This window comes from Abramis brama (assembly GCF_963993115.1).
Source record: "Abramis brama genome assembly, chromosome: 23".
Taxonomy (NCBI): domain Eukaryota; kingdom Metazoa; phylum Chordata; class Actinopteri; order Cypriniformes; family Leuciscidae; genus Abramis; species Abramis brama.
The window spans coordinates 21,552,674-21,571,071 of NC_139985.1; the positions used below are offsets into that span (position 1 = coordinate 21,552,674).

At 35.8% G+C, this 18,398-nt stretch overlaps 1 protein-coding gene across 1 annotated transcript in view; it reads right to left on the reverse strand.

Moving 5' to 3' along the window:
- Positions 1-18,103, reverse strand: part of gdf11 (growth differentiation factor 11) — a gene marked incomplete at its 5' end in the record, with an annotated part of 99,859 nt that extends 81,756 nt beyond the window's left edge. Inside the window, one exon of the mRNA XM_084100460.1 lies at positions 17,686-18,103. Coding sequence (XP_083956586.1) covers positions 17,686-18,103 — 418 coding nt within the window. The remainder of the gene's footprint in view (positions 1-17,685) is intronic.
- Between the last annotated feature and the right edge of the window lie 295 nt (positions 18,104-18,398).

Sequence of the window (18,398 nt, forward strand, 5' to 3'; positions counted from 1 at the left end):
TAGCATTTAATTTGTCAAAAATATGTTTGAAATGCTGCCAGTATTTCAGTCTCCAAAAAAATCATTGTTACATAATCCTTAAGAAAACTTTGTAACATTATGATATTTTTTACACCGTAAAATCTTCTTGTACAGTTTCAAGTCAAATTTTGGTTTTAAAAATTACCAAACACATCTATATAGAAACTCAAGATTTCTATTGTTATTTTGCGAGATGAAGGCTATTTCATTTACTGCTGTCTGGAAAGAAGAAACAAATCTGGATCTAACCAAGATAAAGAAATAAAGTGAATGGCACAGATCACAACAACATCTAGATAATACAACAGAGTATCTAGTTTGAGAAACTGATGCATTTTCCTCTGTCAAAAAGAAGAAAATAAATTTGTACATTCTACTGTTCAATAAATATTGAGGTATTGTGGGAACTTCATCAAATATGAAATTCAAATTAAGCAGTGCTAAAAAGACAATAGTGTCATTCAATTTTGTAGCAAGTTCAATTAGGCTATAAGCAGCTCTACAGACAATTTATTTTTATTTTTTTTCAGCTTCAGTCAATTCAATGTGTGTTATATTCCTCTCAATGTATTTGTAGTCTTCAATGATTCTGGAAGCTTCTTGCAAAATCATACTTTTCACAGGCCTTGCTTTAAGCTCTTCGCAACAAGTTCAGAGATTCTGTCAACAGTGACAGAGACCATAGCAAACATACCATGCTGCCTGTCTCTTTAGATTATTCACACACACCCCAGTGGTCAGGGGGTTAAAGTTAAAGGGATAGTTCACCCAAAAATGAAAATCATTTACTCACCCTCATGTTGTTCCAAACTCGTAAGACTTCCGTTCATCTTCGGAACACATATTAAGATATTTTTTTATGAATGTCCCTTCATTGTCAGCTATGCAACTACGATTTTGACACTTCAAAAAGTTAACTAGAAATAAAGTTTGTGGAGACAAACTTTAAGTTGGCTTGAGAAAGCCGGACCAGAGAGTTTAAAGTAGTTTGAAGTTTAAAGTAGTTTAAAGTTTGATAGATAGATTAGTTAGAAATAAAGAATAGTTAGAAAGAAAAAGATTAGCTAGAAAGAAAAAGAAAGATTAGTTAGAAAGATAGATAAATAATAGATAGATAGATTAGTTTCAATGAAAGAAAGATTAGTTAGAAAGAGAAAGAAAGAAAGAAAGAAAGAAAGAAAGATTAGTAAGAAAGAAAGGAAGATTATTTAGAAAGAAAGAAAGACAGATTAGTTAGAATGAAAGAAAGCTTAGAAAGAAAGAAAGAAAGAAAGAAAGAAAGAAAACAATTATTTAGAAAGAAAGATTAGTTAGAAAGAAAGATAGTTAGAAAGTAAGAAAGATAGTTAGAAAGAAATAAAGAAAGATAGATTAGTTAGAAAGAAATAAAGAAAGAAACAGATTATTTAGAAAGAAACAGATTAGTTAGAAAGAAAGAAAGAAAGAAAGAAAGAAAGAAAGAAAGAAAGAGATTATTTAGAAAGAAAGATTAGTTAGAAAGAAAGATAGTTAGAAAGTAAGAAAGATAGTTAGAAAGAAATAAAGAAAGATAGATTAGTTAGAAAGAAATAAAGAAAGAAACAGATTATTTAGAAAGAAACAGATTAGTTAGAAAGAAAGAAAGAAAGAAAGAAAGAAAGAAAGAGATTATTTAGAAAGAAACAGATTCGTTAGAAAGAAAGAAAGAAAGAAAGAAAGAAAGAAAGAAAGAAAGAAAGATTAGTAAGAAGAAAGATAGATTAGTTAGAAAGAAAGATAGATTAGTTAGAAAGAGATAGATAGATATGTTTATTAGTACATAGAATGGTAGTTTAATTGAGTCTAGGGCTTCAGGGAGTTTAGATTTTAGTTTTTGTGTTGTGCACTACTGGGTATCCGTAGCCTTGGCTCAATTTGAACATTCTGCAGTGAAAGTCAATGGGATTTTCCCAAGTTTTAGTCGTCATTTTTAGGAAAACCATAAGTCATATCAGTCTGAAAAAATATCTGAAGTCAGTCTGAAGGTCTGAGCCGAGTTTGGTGGATGTAGCTTGAAAAGTCTAGGAGGAGTAGCAATTGGAAATTTAGTCTAAGAAAAAAAAACTAGAAAAAAAAGTTTGTTGAGACAAACTTTTAGTTGGCTTGAGCAAGCCTGACCAGAGAGTTTGAAGAAGTTTAAAGTAGTTTGAAGTTTAAAGTCGTTTAAAGTTTGATAGATAGATTATTTAGAAAGAAATAATAGTTAGAAAGAAAGAAAGAAAGAAAGAAAGAAAGAAAGAAAGATTAGTTAGAAAGAAAGATAGAAAGATTAGTTAGAAAGAGAGAGAGAGAGATAGATAGATAGATAGATAGATAGATAGATAGATAGATAGATAGATAGATAGATAGATAGATAGATAGATAGATTAGAAAGAAAGAAAGAAAGAAAGAAAGAAATAGATTAATTAGAAAGAAAGAAAGAAAGAAAGATTAGTTAGATAGATTAGTTAGAAAGAAAGATAGATTAGTTAGAAAGAAAAAAGAAAAAGAAAGAAAGATAGATTAGTTAGAAAGAAAGAGAAAGAGATTAATTAGATAGAAAGAAAGAAAGAAAGAAAGAAAGAAAGAAAGATTAGTTAGAAAAAGAAAGAAAGAAAGATAGATTAGTTAGAAAGAAAGAAAGTGTATTAGTACATTCTACTAATGGTAGTTTAATTGAGTCTATGGCTTCAGGGAGTTCATGGCGTCAGATTTGAGTTGTTGTGTTGTGCACTACTGGGCCACCGTAGCCTTGGCTCAATTTGAACATTCTGCAATGAAAGTCAATGGGATTTTTCCGAGTTTTAGTCGTCATTTTTAGGAAAACCATAAGTCGGATCAGTTAGAAAAGATATAGCACACTAAGTCAGAACAGTCTGAAGGTCTGAGCCGAGTTTGGAGTATGTAGAGTTAAAGCTCTAGGAGGAGTTAGAATCAGAATATTTAGTCTCAGAAAAAGAATAACTAGATAAAAAAGTTCGTCGAGACAAACTTTAAGTTGGCTTGAGAAAGTTTGGACCAGAAAGTTTGTAGAAGTTTAAAGCAGTTTGAAGTTTAAAGTAGTTTAAAGTTTAAATTAGTTTAAAGTTTAAATTAGTTTGAAGTTTAAAGTAGTTTGAAGTTTAAAGTAGTTTAAAGTTTAAATTAGTTTAAAGTTTAAATTAGTCTGAAGTTTAAAGTAGTTTAAAGTTTAAATTTGTTTGAATTTAAAGTAGTTTAAAGTTTAAAGTATAGTTTGAAGTAATTTAAAGTTGCTAGGGCGTTTCTAGTGGGTTGCTAAGGTGTTCTGGGTGGTTGCTAGGTGGTTGCTATGGTATTATGGGTGGTTGCTATGGTGTTGCTATGCGGTTGCTAGGGTGTTCTAGGTGGTTGCTAGGGTGTTGCTAGGTGGTTGCTATGGTGTTCTGAGTGGTTGCTATGATGTTACTAGGCGGTTGCTATGGTGTTCTGGGTGGTTGCTAGGGTGTTCTGGGTGGTTGCTATGGTGTTGCTAGGCGGTTTCTAGGGTATTCTGGGTGGTTGCTATGCGGTTGCTAGGGTGTTCTGGGTGGTTGTTAGGGTGTTATGGTGTTCTGTGTGGTTGCTATGGTGTTACTATGCAGTTGCTAGGGTGTTCTAGGTGGTTGCTAGGGTGTTGCTAGGTGGTTGCTATGGTGTTCTGGGTGGTTGCTATGATGTTACTAGGTGGTTGCTATGGTGTTCTGGGTGGTTGCTATGGTGTTGCTAGGCGGTTGCTAGTGTATTCTGGGTGGTTGCTATGGTGTTGCTATGTGGTTGCTAGGGTGTTCTGGGTGGTTGTTAGGGTGTTATGGTGTTCTGTGTGGTTGCTATGGTGTTACTAGGTGGTTGCTATGGTGTTGCTATGTGGTTGCTAAGATGTTCTGGGTGGTTGTTAGGGTGTTATGGTGTTCTGTGTGGTTGCTATGGTGTTACTAGGTGGTTGCTATCGTGTTCTGGGTGGTTGCTAAGGTATTTTGGGTGGTTGCTAGGGTGTTATGGGTGGTTGCTAGGCGGTTGCTAGGGTGTTCTGGGTAGTTGCTAGTTGCTAAGGTGTTCTGGGTGGTTGCTATGGTGTTGCTAGGCAGTTGCTAAGATTAGGAACAGACATACACTAACTTGCTCACACACACACACTCAGAGTTTATATGAGTTTAGAGTTTATAAGTTTAAATGAAGTAAATTTAGTAGTTTGAAGTTTAAATTAGTTTGAAATAGATAGATAGATAGATCTATCACACACACACTAACTCGCTCACACACACACAGAGACATGCTCACTAACACACACACACACACAAACTCACACACACAGACACGCTCACTAACTCAGACACGCTCACTAACTCGCACACTCTCTCACACACACACACACACACACACAAACTCACACACACAGACACGCTCACTAACTCGCACACACTCTCTCTCACACACACACACACACACACACTCACACAAGCAGACACACACAGACACACTCACTAACTCACACACACTCTCTCACACACACACACTCACGCACATACACTCACACATGCACACACTCACACACTAACTCGCTCACACACACACACACACACACAAACAGACACACACACACACGGACTCACGCACATACACTCACACATGCACACACTTTTGCAATTTGAAGTTTAAATTAGTTTAAAGTTTAAATTAGTTTGAAGTTTAAAGTTTAAAATTAGTTTGAAGTTTAATTTAGTTTTAAGTTTAAAGTAGTTTGAAGTTAAAAATAGTTTGAAGTAGATAGATGAGTTTATTAGTTTATATAAGTCTCAATGGCTCATATAGTATATAGAATGGCAGTTTGATTTAGTCTAGTGTTTCAAGGAGTTTAGATTTGAATTTTTGGCAGTTGGGGAGTGAAAATCTGAACATTCCGCAATGTTAAGTCAATGGGAGTTTTTCCGAGTTTTGATCGTCATTTTTAGGAAAACCGTAAGTCCGATCAGTTAGAAAAGATATAGCACACTAAGTCAGAACAGTCTGAGTGTCTGAGCCGAGTTTGGAGTATGTAGAGTTAAAGCTGAGGAGTTAGAGTCATTTTGGGTCAGAAAAAGAATAATAACTAGAAAAAAAAGTTTGTTGAGACAAACTTTAAGTTGGCTTGAGAAAGCCGGACCAGAGATTTTGAAGAAGTTTAAAGTAGTTAGAAGTTTGAAGAAAGAAAGAAAGAAAGAAAGAAAGATTAGTTAGAAAGAAAAAGATTAGTTAGAAAGAAAGAAAGAAAGAAAGAAAGAAAGATTAGTTAGTTAGAAAGAAAGATTAGTTAGAAAGAAAAAAAGATTAGTTAGAAAGAAAGAAAGAAAGAAAGAAAGATTGATTAGTTAGAAAGAAAGAAAGAAAGAAAGAAAGAAAGAAAGAAAGAAAGAAAAAGAAAGAAAGAAAAAAAAGGTTGATTAGAAAGAAAGATAGATAGATAGATAGAAAGAAAGAAAGAAAGAAAGAAAGAAAGAAAGAAAGAAAGAAAGAAAGAAAGAAAGATTAGTTAGTTAGTTAGAAAGAAGGATTAGTTAGAAAGAAAAAATGATTAGTTAGAAAGAAAGAAAGATTAGTTAGAAAGAAAGAAAGAAAGATTGATTAGTTAGAAAGAAAGAAAGAAAGAAAGAAAGAAAGAAAGAAAGAAAGAGAAAGAAAGAAAGACAAAAAAGGTTGATTAGAAAGATAGATAGATAGATAGATAGATAGATAGATAGATAGATAGATAGATAGATAGAAAGAAAGAAAGAAAGAAAGAAAGAAAGAAAGGGAGAGAAAGGGAGAGAGAAAGATTGATTAGTTAGTTAGAAAGAAAGAGAAAGAAAGATAGATTAGTTAGAAAGAAAGAGAAAGAAAGAAAGATTTATTAGTTAGAAAGAAATAAAGAAAGATAGATTAGTTAGAAAGAAAGAGAAAGAAAGATTAGTTAGAAAGAAAGAGAAAGAAAGAAAGATAGATTAGTTAGAAATAACTATATTAGATAGATAGATATGAAGTATGAAGTATGTAGTAGAGTTAAATCTCTAGGAGGAGTTAGAGTCAGAAAATTTAGGGTCAGAAAAAGAATAATAATAAGTTTAAATAGGATTTCAGTAAGTTGGCTTTCTCAAGCCAACTTAAAGGTCCTGTATTATGCCCCTTTTCACAAGATGTAAAATAAGTCTCTGATGTCCCCAGAGTGTGTATGTGAAGTTTTAGCTTAAAATACCCAACAGATCATTTTTACAGCATGTTTAAATTGTCATTTTTTGGGGCTCAGAAAAACGCGCTGTTTTAGTGTGTGCCCTTTAAATGCAAATAAGCTGCTGCTGGACGGCCCAGGGGGCGGAGCTTCATGAGCTCGCGCTCAGTCTCTCAGGACAATTTCATCTCACGGAATGATGATAATATCAGAAACTCTCAGTAACGGTGTTCATTTCGAGTCGGACAATAATGCCTACAGAGTCAGAGTGCTGTATAGAGATGGAACAGGTATAGTTTAGTAGTTTAATTACGGTTATAACGTATTTGTCATCTGCTTGTATGTATCCATTATTAATAGCCTACAAGTCTGCTGTTTCGGACCAGGTCCGAATGATGATCAAACATATACTGATGAGTTTAATAAAGTTTATTGTACATCACACAAAAGATGAAGCGTCAGTTTTACTTCAGAAAATCACCGTAAGAGCTGAGTAAACACAGTAAGTTATAAGAAGTGCGCAAGTACATAAACGAATTTGGGTAGAGTTGAGGGAGCATTTTCTTTAAAAACAAAATAATTCCACCTCGTCTTGGCTGCCTCAGATTTCGGGAGTAAATAGAGAGTGCTATGTGGATTAATACATCCAGCCACACAACACCTACAACTCTTGGGAGACATTCTCGTCAGTGCAGCAGCTGTGAACTCGATCAGGGCGGGTCTATGTTGAAACGCAGTGTCTGTCAACACTCGTGGGCGGGGCCTGTGCTTAGTGACGTCACTAAAACAGCATTCTGAAAACAGGTCGTTGGGAGACACTGCTGATCATTTATGGGGATTAATAAAAAAGGAGTGAGTGGATTTTTATCACTATTGGCTGGTTGTGTACACACACTGCCAACACACATTTATGTCCAAACAGCATGCAAAAGTGAATTTTGCATAATAGGGGACCTTTAATAATAAGTTTAAATAGGATTTCAGTAAGTTGGCTATCTCAAGCCAACTTAACTACAATATCAGTAAGTTGGCTCTCTCAAGCCAACTTAACTAGAATGTACATTTCCTGAAGAAAATGTGAGTGGGTGCTTGCAGTGGCAAAACTTGCCACTCGGTTGCTAGGGTGTTTCTAGTGGGTTGCTATGGTGTTGCTATGTGGTTGCTAGGGTATTCTGGGTGGTTGCTAGGGTGATGCTAGGCTGTTGCTATGGTGTTCTGGGTGTTTGCTATGGTGTTACTAGGCAGTTGCTATGGTGTTCTGGGCGGTTGCTATGCGGTTTTTCTAAGGTTTTCCGGGTGGTTGCTAGGGCATTGCTAGGCAGTTGCTAGGGTGTTCTAGGTGGTTGCTATGGTGTTGCTAGGCTGTTCTGTGTGGTTGCTATGCGGTTGCTAGGGTGTTCTGGGTAGTTGCTAGGGCATTGCTAGGCGGTTGCTAGGGTGTTATGGGTGGTTGCTATGGTGTTGCTGGGCGATTGCTAGGTTATTGTGGGTGTTTGCTTGGGCGTTGCTAGGATGTTCTGGGTGGTTGCTATAGTGTTGCTAAGGTGTTCTGGGTGGTTGCTATGGTGTTGCTAGGCGGTTACTAGGGTATTCTTAGTGGTTGCTAGGGTGTTGCTAGGTGGTTGCTATGGTGTTTCTAGGCGGTTGCTAGGGTATTATGGGTGGTTGCTAGGGCATTGCTAGGCAGTTGCTAGGGTGTTCTGGGTGGTTGCTATGGCATTTCTAGGCGATTGCTAGGGTGTTCAGGGCGGTTGCTATGGTATTACTAGGTGGTTGGTAGTTGTCACAGATGGTTACTATTGGAGTTCTTAGCATTTTCTTGGCATGATTTAGCACTTACCTAATCGCTATTAGCATGTAGCTATTCACTGCTAACATGTGTAGCATGTTGGAAGTCCTGTTTGCTAGCATGAGTCAAAAGAGCCAACCCCCATCTCTATACGATGTTCTGATGCAGAGAAATAGGTCTTGCAAAATGGTTGCTAGGGTACTCTGTTTGGTTGCTAGGGAGTGGCTTGGCAGCTGCCAATCATGAAACTCCAAAGTTTGCTTGTCAGTATGAATGATATAAACCAACTCCCATGCCTCTATGACATTCAGAATGGAAGATATCCCTCTATGGATTTTGGTTGCTAAGGTGCTTGACAATGGTTGCTAGGGAGGGGCTAGGAAGTGTTGAGGTGATTCATGATTGGCTGTTTGCTGCCCCGAGACAAACGAGACCACCCTCGTGTTTCTATGACACTTCTATCCGGAGATATCCCTTTGATCTATTTCAATGAAAGTCTATGGAACTTGTTGCTGAGGTGCTCTAAATGCTTGCTAGGATGTGGCTTGATAGCTTCACAATGATCCTGAGAGACTGATTGGTCGTCTGAGTAAAATGAGCCCACCCCCTTGTCTCTATGACACAGTGATCCAGAGCTATGTTCAATACAAAATCCCTATGCAATTTACCATAGTAGGAAAAACGCATGCATTTCATGGGCTGTCCTACACCATAGTAAGTCAATGGGGAACTTTGGGCAGCTCCTGCCCCCCAGGGGTGCAGCTTTTACCCCATTGTGAGGTACGTTCTTACAGAGCCTGTCAGCCTCTACAAATGTGGTAAATCACACGTTTCTGCGAAATCCTCTGAGCTATGACTCGTCAAAATTTGAAGTACAATATCAGTAAGTTTGCTTGAAAAAGTCCAAATTTTCTGAAGAGACACGATCACTTTATATGATGAACAGATTGAATTTAGGCTTTTATTCACATTTAAACATTGATCAAAGAACATAAACAGAAGCTCAACCGAACCTGCTTGACGTGCGTGAACAAACCTCTTGTCGAAGCTCAATTGTGCTACATAACACATGAGAATGAACCTCATTAGCACGTCATGCAAACATGCTTGAGCTTCTGTTTACCATAACTGATGTGTTCGTTGATGAATATTTCTATGTGAATAAAAGCCTAAATTAAGTCTGTTCAGCGTATAAAGCTGAACAGACTTCAGAAAATTTGGAATAAACCACTCAATTCATAGGCATTAGCTGTACAATCGTCAAAGTGCTAATTGCATAGCTGTCAATGGAAGGACAGAATCACTCACAGATGTCATTAAAAATATCTTAATTTGTGTTACGAAGATAAACAAAAGTCTTACAGCATTGGAACGACAATGTAGGTGAAGTAAATGATGACGGAATTTTCATTTTTGGGTGAACTAACCCTTTAAGCCCTGAAGATTGTTATTCCATTAAAGATATCTACATTGTCTTCTGATCTATTAAAGCTCCAATTGTAGTTGATAAGCAGTATTTTGATATATGTTGATTACAGATAGTTTGATGGTAAAGGCTGATGCTCTGTGGTGAAATGAATATGCTTTTAAAAACAAAACAAAAACATTATAAATAATGACATTTAGTTATCTGGTACTGAATGATGGATGGGGGAGGGGATAAAACTATTTCACACTTAAATGTCAGAATTTTGTTAAAAATTCAGTAATGTTATTACCTGTTGTTATAGTTTTTGAGTGGTGGTATAGCTAGGTCAAAATTTTATTTGCATGCATTATATTCATATTTTCTTTTCTTAATTTTCCAAATATCAACTAAACACATCAGGGGATGTGTGTGCTAGAGAGCTCAGACTCTGGATAAATGTGGCTCAAGGGTATCCCTGTGCACCTCTGCAAATTAATCATTCTGACACATTCACGACCCTTCTAATAAGACAGGGGCCACAGAGCTCCCCACCCCGCCATCCCAGCCTATGCCGCCTCACTCCTTCTTTGTTTGGCCCCCTTATCCCAGGAGATCGGAGAGCATAAGTGGGGGAGGACACGGGACAGAGGAATGGTGTGTGTTGGGAAAATGGGGGGTACCAGACCGCAAGTGACACCCTCATTCAGAATACTCCTGGGGGACAGAGCCAGGCACAAGACTCCTATCACAGTTTTAGCAGCGCAGCCCCCCACGCTCAACAAAAGCATGTCCTACATGTTCCCCATAATAATAGGGTATTTAGCTAGTGTACTAAAAGTGTAAAAGTGCCCATTGCATTCATAAAACAAAAATAATACATATACAAAAGTGCAGATATGAGATTGCTTATGAGCATGCTCATGCAGACTCACCATGTATTAAGGGACACATTGGAACCACCAGGATCAAGAAACAGTGATTAAGGTAATTAAGAGCACAATCTTACAGTTGATTGTACATGAAACTAGAAACTAAAACCATATTTAAAAACTATACACACAAAAAAGTGTCTTGATATAGGACTATTTCAGAAATTAAATATCAAGTCCACAACAGCAGTATAAACAGACAAACAAATATCTTGACAGATGGCTGATCCATAGGCTCCAAAATTCTATGCAAATCTTGCAGATTTGTCACAATAAGAATGATAAGAGAACTGACTATAGTTTCCCTAAACTATAAACCTAATTAAAATGTTGTGCAATAATGTGTGTTTTAAAGGTTTACCATTACATACAACAGTAGTCCGTTTAATTTTGTAGAGTGCTTTTCCCTGTCTTTTACCTAAAAACAGAAAAAGGAAAACTCGGTTTATATCTGTGCACTTGTATAAAACAGCTATATGTAGTTTTAGTTTCACATGCTAACTCAGATTTATTTGGCTGATTTATTAAACGGGGCCATCTGAGCAATATGGTGCCATTACAATAACCCAAATGTATTTAGAGTAAAAAAACAAAAACAAAAACACATTAAAATGTCCCCACAAACATTTTATTTTTTATGAATAAAAACACTTACAATCTATTAAATCCTGACAATTTTGTTTACACAAAAATGTAGATATAATGTAGTTTGTTCGACATTTACATTTACTTTTTTGGGTCAGGACATTAATAATGTTTTATGCATAATTCTAAATACTCTTAAAAATATATATATTAACTGATGAGTCCAAAGCTGTCTAAAGACTGCTGATAAGACTAAAGCTTGATATATGCATGTGTGCCTCCATTTCAGTTTCCATTTTTTTTTTAAATAACATCTGAGCCATAACATTTTCTTCTTTTTTTTTTTCTTCTTTTTTTTGGTTCCCCTTTGGCTCACAGATCATTGTTGTGGCCTAATTTTAAATGGCAATCTGTCCAAATAAATAATTCATGAAATGAATCAATTTATATTCATGTTTGCTGACATTATTTTTCTTTTTGGCACTGAAAATTAGATGACTGACAATGAAAAAGGGGGCATCTTCTGACCTCTGTGCTCCTTGTTTTCTCTCTGTATATCCCATATGTGATGGTGCATATTTTCCTGATATTACTCAACAGAGATGCTCAGCATTGTTGAATTACCCCAGCCCTAAAGTGTTTTTTATTAATAAATAAATTAAATAAATAAATAATAGCTGCAATTCACATTTCGCTGGTGGCTGTTTATCATGTTAATCAACTTGTTTTTCACACTTAAAATGGTTTTCCACAGCTCACTGTAAATCCTTGGTTAGTCCAGAGTTTGCTTTATACATCTGGTATAACGCTATTATTTGCCAGCCTGGTCTCATTGTTAATACGTAGGTATCAATATGTAACATTTTCAGATGCAAAATGCTGAAATGTACAATGAATGCTGAAATGTACAATGTGGACATACTGACAACATTTAAAGAAAGGTAAAATATTTACCAATTTTTTATATCATAAAGATAGGTGTATAATTTACCTTTTACCATTTTATAGATAAATTGTAGATCCCCTAACCCTACCCCAGAAAACCAAACACAACCATTTTATATAAAAAAAAAGGATATATAAAGTGGACAGAAATGTGTAGGAAAATGACACTTTTAGTAACAATATAGCATTAAAAAGATATTTTGAGCTGCTAATCCCACTCCTACCTCTAAACCTACCCATAACCATTTCATAAAAATATTTAGAAATGGCCTAACAGACAGACAAGTGGAATCATAATAATACATTGTTTTGCAAAAATGTCAAAAGCGGTACCAAAAGTAGTTGACGATAATGTGTTGCAGTCGCAGTCCATTCTGGTGGAATAAAATAGTTTTGTATGCAGTACAGAGCAGAATTTAAGTAATGGCTGAAAATCTTATCTCCATCCACTCTGTGAAGTTTATAATTCAAATGCACATCACCCAAAACACTGCCTGTCGCAATCTGCACACTCCATGCACACTCTAATGGCTAATACTGTCCACAACACATTGCGTGTTGGACGAGGATTAGATTAGAACTACAAGCACGGATAAAAACTTGTCACCTTGGAATTGTAAGGTTCTATCTGACATTTTGTCAAAAGTTATTCACATAATTTTATTCTGTGACAACTTATTTACATTATGTGATTTATTTATTTTTAAGTTGTGTACATTTTGTGACTTTTTTTATAAAGCTAAAAACGGTCTATCCACAAAAGAAGAATGCCAAAACTTTGAAGCTAGTGTATCTCAAAAGTGCTCAGAATGCAGATAGAACCTTATAATTCCAAGGTGGTGAACTGTTAAAAAACTACAAACATGGTGGATGTGCGAGTCCAACAGTTAAGTTAAGAGGTTTATGGTGAGTTCATATGTTAAGTCATGTCGAAAATATCATATTTACGAGTTGAACGCACATGAACACCACCACAAAGTAGTAAATATGAGTGGGAAGCTCTGGATTTTCTTTAATCCCTGATTTTTCCGATTTGGGGGTGTGTCAATGAGAAACGTGGCAGAATACCACAGTATTAGGTAATTAGCAGTGACATTGTCAAGCTTTTTTATTTACAACAAAATAAATTCCTGCACAAAATATAATAGCATTGTCATAAAACAATATAATATGTAACAATAAGTTTACAGTGGCTTCATAAATTAATTAAAAACATTAAAAAGCAAAACACACCTGATACACATTCTTTGTTCTTTGTTTTCTAGAAGTAGAGTTTAAAAACTGTGCTGTATTTTTGTGTAGTTAAATAAGGTACACCACCATCTTGCTCCGACGAAAGTGACTTGATGTACCTGACATCGTAAACACGACTTCCCACGAGGACTTGAATGCACCATTAGATAAAGGGCTTTGAGTGATTAATTATCAGTATCTAACCTGGCAAAAAGACATTTATTCAATGTTATCCACATTATATTTTTATCTGAAACAGCATTGTGAACTTGTAATGATACGTTTGGCCACTAGATTTTAAATGCATTATTATGCAAATTGAAAACACATGAGGAGAGTTCTCTGCATGAAAGACCCACAACTTCAGATCAACGTGCTACTACATTTCTCTCCAATACATTAGGAAATTAAATTGAATTGAATGTAGAGGATTTTATCTGCAAATTCGTCAATATTGTATGTTACAGTGTGTGTGAAAACGTAAGTAAATGTACGTGTGGTAGAACCACACTTTATGTAAAAATACTCACGAAAACTCAAGAGATCATGCATTTGCATATGTCTATGTATGTCAGTATCATTGACTGGATGAACAAAGCACACAGCCTGTTTAAAGGCATTAGCCTTGTCTTCTCTCTTCTTCAGTTCAATTTGTAGAATATTTTTCACTCAAATGTAGAAATGAAATAAAGCATGTGAAAGTTTCTGTGACTTTACAATGTGTATTTAATGATGCAAGTTTATGATTAGTTATTCGTTGCTAAACAACTGGTCATTACATTCTAATACCACATCGATTCACACACATAAACCTCTGGCAATAGTGCCAAGCTGCAACAGTATTTTTTCCATTCATTTTTAAAAGTCTTTGTTTAAGTGTTATAAACCATGAACCAAACCATCCAGGAGATGAATCACAACATTATAAACTTTTATTTATTTGTAGCTAAAAAAATAAATATATAAATATATATATATATATATATATATATATATATATATATGCAAATTACCAGACAATACCCAAAATGCCCTCTTCCTCAACAATCCCAATGCAAGAGAAATGTATAGTGAAATATACAGCAAAAGCATTTCTCCAAATGTCAACTATAGTAGTGCCTCAATTTCATCACCATCAAATTATATATCATGTTCAGGTGTAATATGTTCTGTGTGCAACTTTTAAATCTTGTCTTTAAATGGAAAAGACAGATACAGCATGAGATTGATATACTGAGATTATACTCGCATTAGTGTAAGCTCATGCATTACATTTCTGACTCTATGGAGAGCTTTATAACATAGTCCTTAAATATTTTAAGTTTGCTACAAAATACTACACAACTTTTGAGTTTTCAGTATATATGTACATTATTTTTTACTTAAAGGGCTGTATTTATTATGTTCAAATATACAGTTTTATATGTTGCATGTGATGACTTCAGTACCTGCTTGTCTGGGTCTGGAATTGCTCCAGTAGGGGAGGAGAAGCATTGAACCGTGGGAAGAGGAAAGAGAATGAATGAAAGAAAGAGAGGCATTCTTGAGAGAGCAGTGAAATTGTACCCAGGGTATAATAGACTTCAGTTCCATTGAACGTTTATTAGCCCCCCAACCCACCCCCCAAAAAAATATTTTTTTGACTACATTTGTTGGTGTTATTTCTACAGCACTTTTACTTCTTCACTTTTTATTTTATGTTTACAAAACAGGAAATGAAAAGTTTTCAACACAAGCTTGCTTTCTTCCTTTATTCTATCCCTCTTTCATCCTCTTAGATGAACAGGAAAGAATGAAAGTAGTCTCAGACACAGGTGTTCACATGGTTAATTAATAGTAAAAAAAAAAAAAAAAAACACTTCCCACACACTTCCCATTGATCAGGGGATGGTCGGACAACCGTCTTGTCTTTTTAGCATTCTCTCTCCTAATGTTTATGGTTCCTGCACCTTCAGGAAATTACCCTTTTATAGGGTCAACACAATAAAAGACCTTTGGGTTTTTTTCTAGTTGGGAGTGGTTAGTGGGTTAGTGTTTGTGAATGTGTGTGTATATAAGTCTGCATGTGACTTTGTGTGTGAGAGAGAAAGAGACATTTTAGGTGGGGGAGGCAGCATTTGGTAGTGTTGTTTAATCTCCTACCCGTCCTTTTTGACATTTTAGGTGGGGGTAGTAGTGTTTAATCTACTAGTTCTCTTTTGCGGTCAAAGAAAAAGACCTGAAGAGGTTAATTGGCTCCTCATCCAATATATCACATTGCTGTGAACTCTCTGACCCTTCTTGTCAATAGGAGGCCTTTTCCTCTCTGACTTGATGAATGTGTTTCTTTGGGAGTGTACTACAGAGTAAAATATTTGGGGAACAAAAAGAGAAGTTATGGCAATTTAAATTTTATTTCTGTGGTAAATCATCCTCTTATAACTTTCAGGCCATTAGCAAAGCATAGTGACCACCATTTGGAAATGTATTTTAGCACATTGTAATTAGTTAAACAAGTCAGTGAAATCAATGTAGAAGGGAGGTTGGTAGGTGATTGTGTGGGAGGGGGGTTGAGGGTGTAAGCCGACAAATTACTGACAAAAAACAAAACAAAAACCACTGACAGTTATGAAAGCACACTGACAAGGGAGGAAGATATGTTCTAAATAGACAGGTGACAAATGAGTTCCAAGGGTCGATTTTCTACTCTTGCCTGTGCACAGTGAAATTCAAAACAGAGGCAGAGCAAAACCTACCAGTGCAACATTTAAACACAATATCCACCACAACATCTGACACCCAAAATATAAGCTGGTAACAGTGGGGAAATCTTATTTTAATACTTGGCACTTCCCATTGCACTTACTAGAGAAGCAATGTTTTGAGTACCGTGTCTATTTCACAATTGAATATCGTAAATTTGATATGTACTATTTTATTAGTCACTTATTTTTGGTGGTTTGAGTGCATATGTTTAAACAAAGTGATTGGGAGATGATCAAGAATACAATGATGGTAGAGGGAAGCAGAAGAAACAAGGATTGCTGAAAAATAATGAACAAAATAAGTAAAGATATACTGTGAAAAACTACAAAGTATCAAAATGTTAAAATCAAAAATCAAAAGACTTTAATTTGTATGATATTAAAATTATGAACAAAGTGAAAACAAATATTTCTGTATTTTATAGGTATAAGATTAACTAATTCTAAATTGAACTATTAGACATGTATAATCCCTGACATCAAAAGAAGTTGAAAGGTAGGCTAAAATTAATTTAAAAGACTTTAAAACTCTAATAGTCCCTATTGAGATTTCCTTGAATTCATATGTAGACATTAATCCAACACAACAAGGCTTCTGTTAAAGATTACACTACAATATCCAATAGAACTTTTAGATTAAGAACCAACAAGAATCCTCTACATAAACTAAAACAGAACAGAAAGATGACTGGAACAAGACCTTAAAATGTAAGTTACATTTACATGGGCAAATGCACTCGTTGAACCATCCTGGTATAAAAGTCAGTTTTTCATGCTGCTCTCATACTGCACAGCTACAACAATAATCTCTGACAACAAAACGCTATTTATAAGAGGCATCTATGAGCTCTGCAGCCGTTAAATGATCATTTATGTGATTCGTCCCCTGAATGTCAAGCGTGTTCATTGTGCCAGCGGGAACGTGGGCTGTGTGACAATCAACGCAGAGGTTAGTTAGGGGAACACAAACCTATCTTTGTTCAGTCTGGTCAGAAAAAAAAAACGGATTATTTGCTTGGCTTTTCATCTGCCTTGTGCGGAATACATTATGTGTGTAAATGTTGTTGAACCCCGGCTATTCTCAGCGGAAAGGTCACACACTCCCCTCGACCCAAAACTCCTCCACGGGCTTTGTGTCCCCACTGATGTGAAAAAACGGGCTATGCCTATAAACTTCACATTTAAAAGGCAAGTGCTGTCGTATGGCACTGCTGCTTATTTAGGGGAAACAATAGTATTTTGGGACACTTTTTCTAGCAGAGTCTAACGGCAGGAGAACCTGCTTGTTCTGACACAACTGCTTTAAAGCGCATCATTTATAATGCAACTCTCTAATTAATAATCTGCTGCAATAGGCTACTGCTCTTTATTTTTAACATAATTTAGTAGGCTATAATGTGTTCGAACGTGGTTACATTCAGCGCATCTGCCTGTCATGACTTAAATTACATTGTCATTATTGAATTATTACACGGACACGGGCGCAACCAAGTGAAGACAGCTTTCAAAATGATTAGCGGTCACTCATAGATTACATTTATATATTTGTAGGCTATATGTGTAAATATCTTTGTATAAATAATAAAATACTTAAAAAAATATTTAGACATGGGCTACTTTTGTGCACTGTATTTTTTTCATGAATCCATGTCTTTCATGACCACCCTTATGCAACTGTCACTTATACCATATTTAAATAAATAAAAGGCAATTTGACACTACTTTTAAATAGTTGCGTAGTCTATAAATTCACATTTAAAGGAAGCAAAGAACACTGAGCGTGTTTTTGATTAAACGGTCATTATTTTAAGCAGTATAACTGAAACAACTTAACAATTTTAAGTTTTGTAACTCACGCTCTGAGGCCATGGTGATGACTGACTCGGTGGTGGCGTGATACTCATCGGTGTCCAAGAAATCATCTAGGGAGGATGCGTCCCCCTGGAAGTCATGATGGTCCAGGAGCTGTTGCAGCGGAGGTGCTTTGGGAAGAAGCTGATTAACCACCTCTCTGCTGATGTTGGGCGCTTGTTTTAAGCGCAGTTTGCTAAGGATTTGTGATTTGATTGTTTCCAGCCGTAAGACTTTGCTCTGTTCTCTCCAAACGCACGCGGAACACTCAGGAGAGTCCACATCCTCCACATCAAAAAGAGAGACTCCAGCTTCCGAGGACATCTCGCTCACTGGAGGCAGAAAGAGGTCCGGCTCATCGCTCCCGGACAGTCCCAAAGAAATAAGAACCGTTAAGCACAATAAAAAGTTATACCTTGTCATTATGTTAAATGGTCAGGACCAACGGTTTTCCTCGTGGCTTTGCGAGACACTGTTGTATTTATCTTGAGAAATTTTATTCGAGTAACGAATTAGCTATCTAAAACAGGATTAAAGACGCTTTTCAGGAGATGATGTATTCCATTTTATACGGACAAAGCGACGGCTATAAAAAAAAAAAAAATTAAAAACGTTCCTTAATGCATTTCTATTTGTGTTTTCAAATCTTTTTACCAGCTACCTGCTTCACTGTTGATACCTAAGCATGTCTTTTTCAACTGTACAAATGCGGCTAACA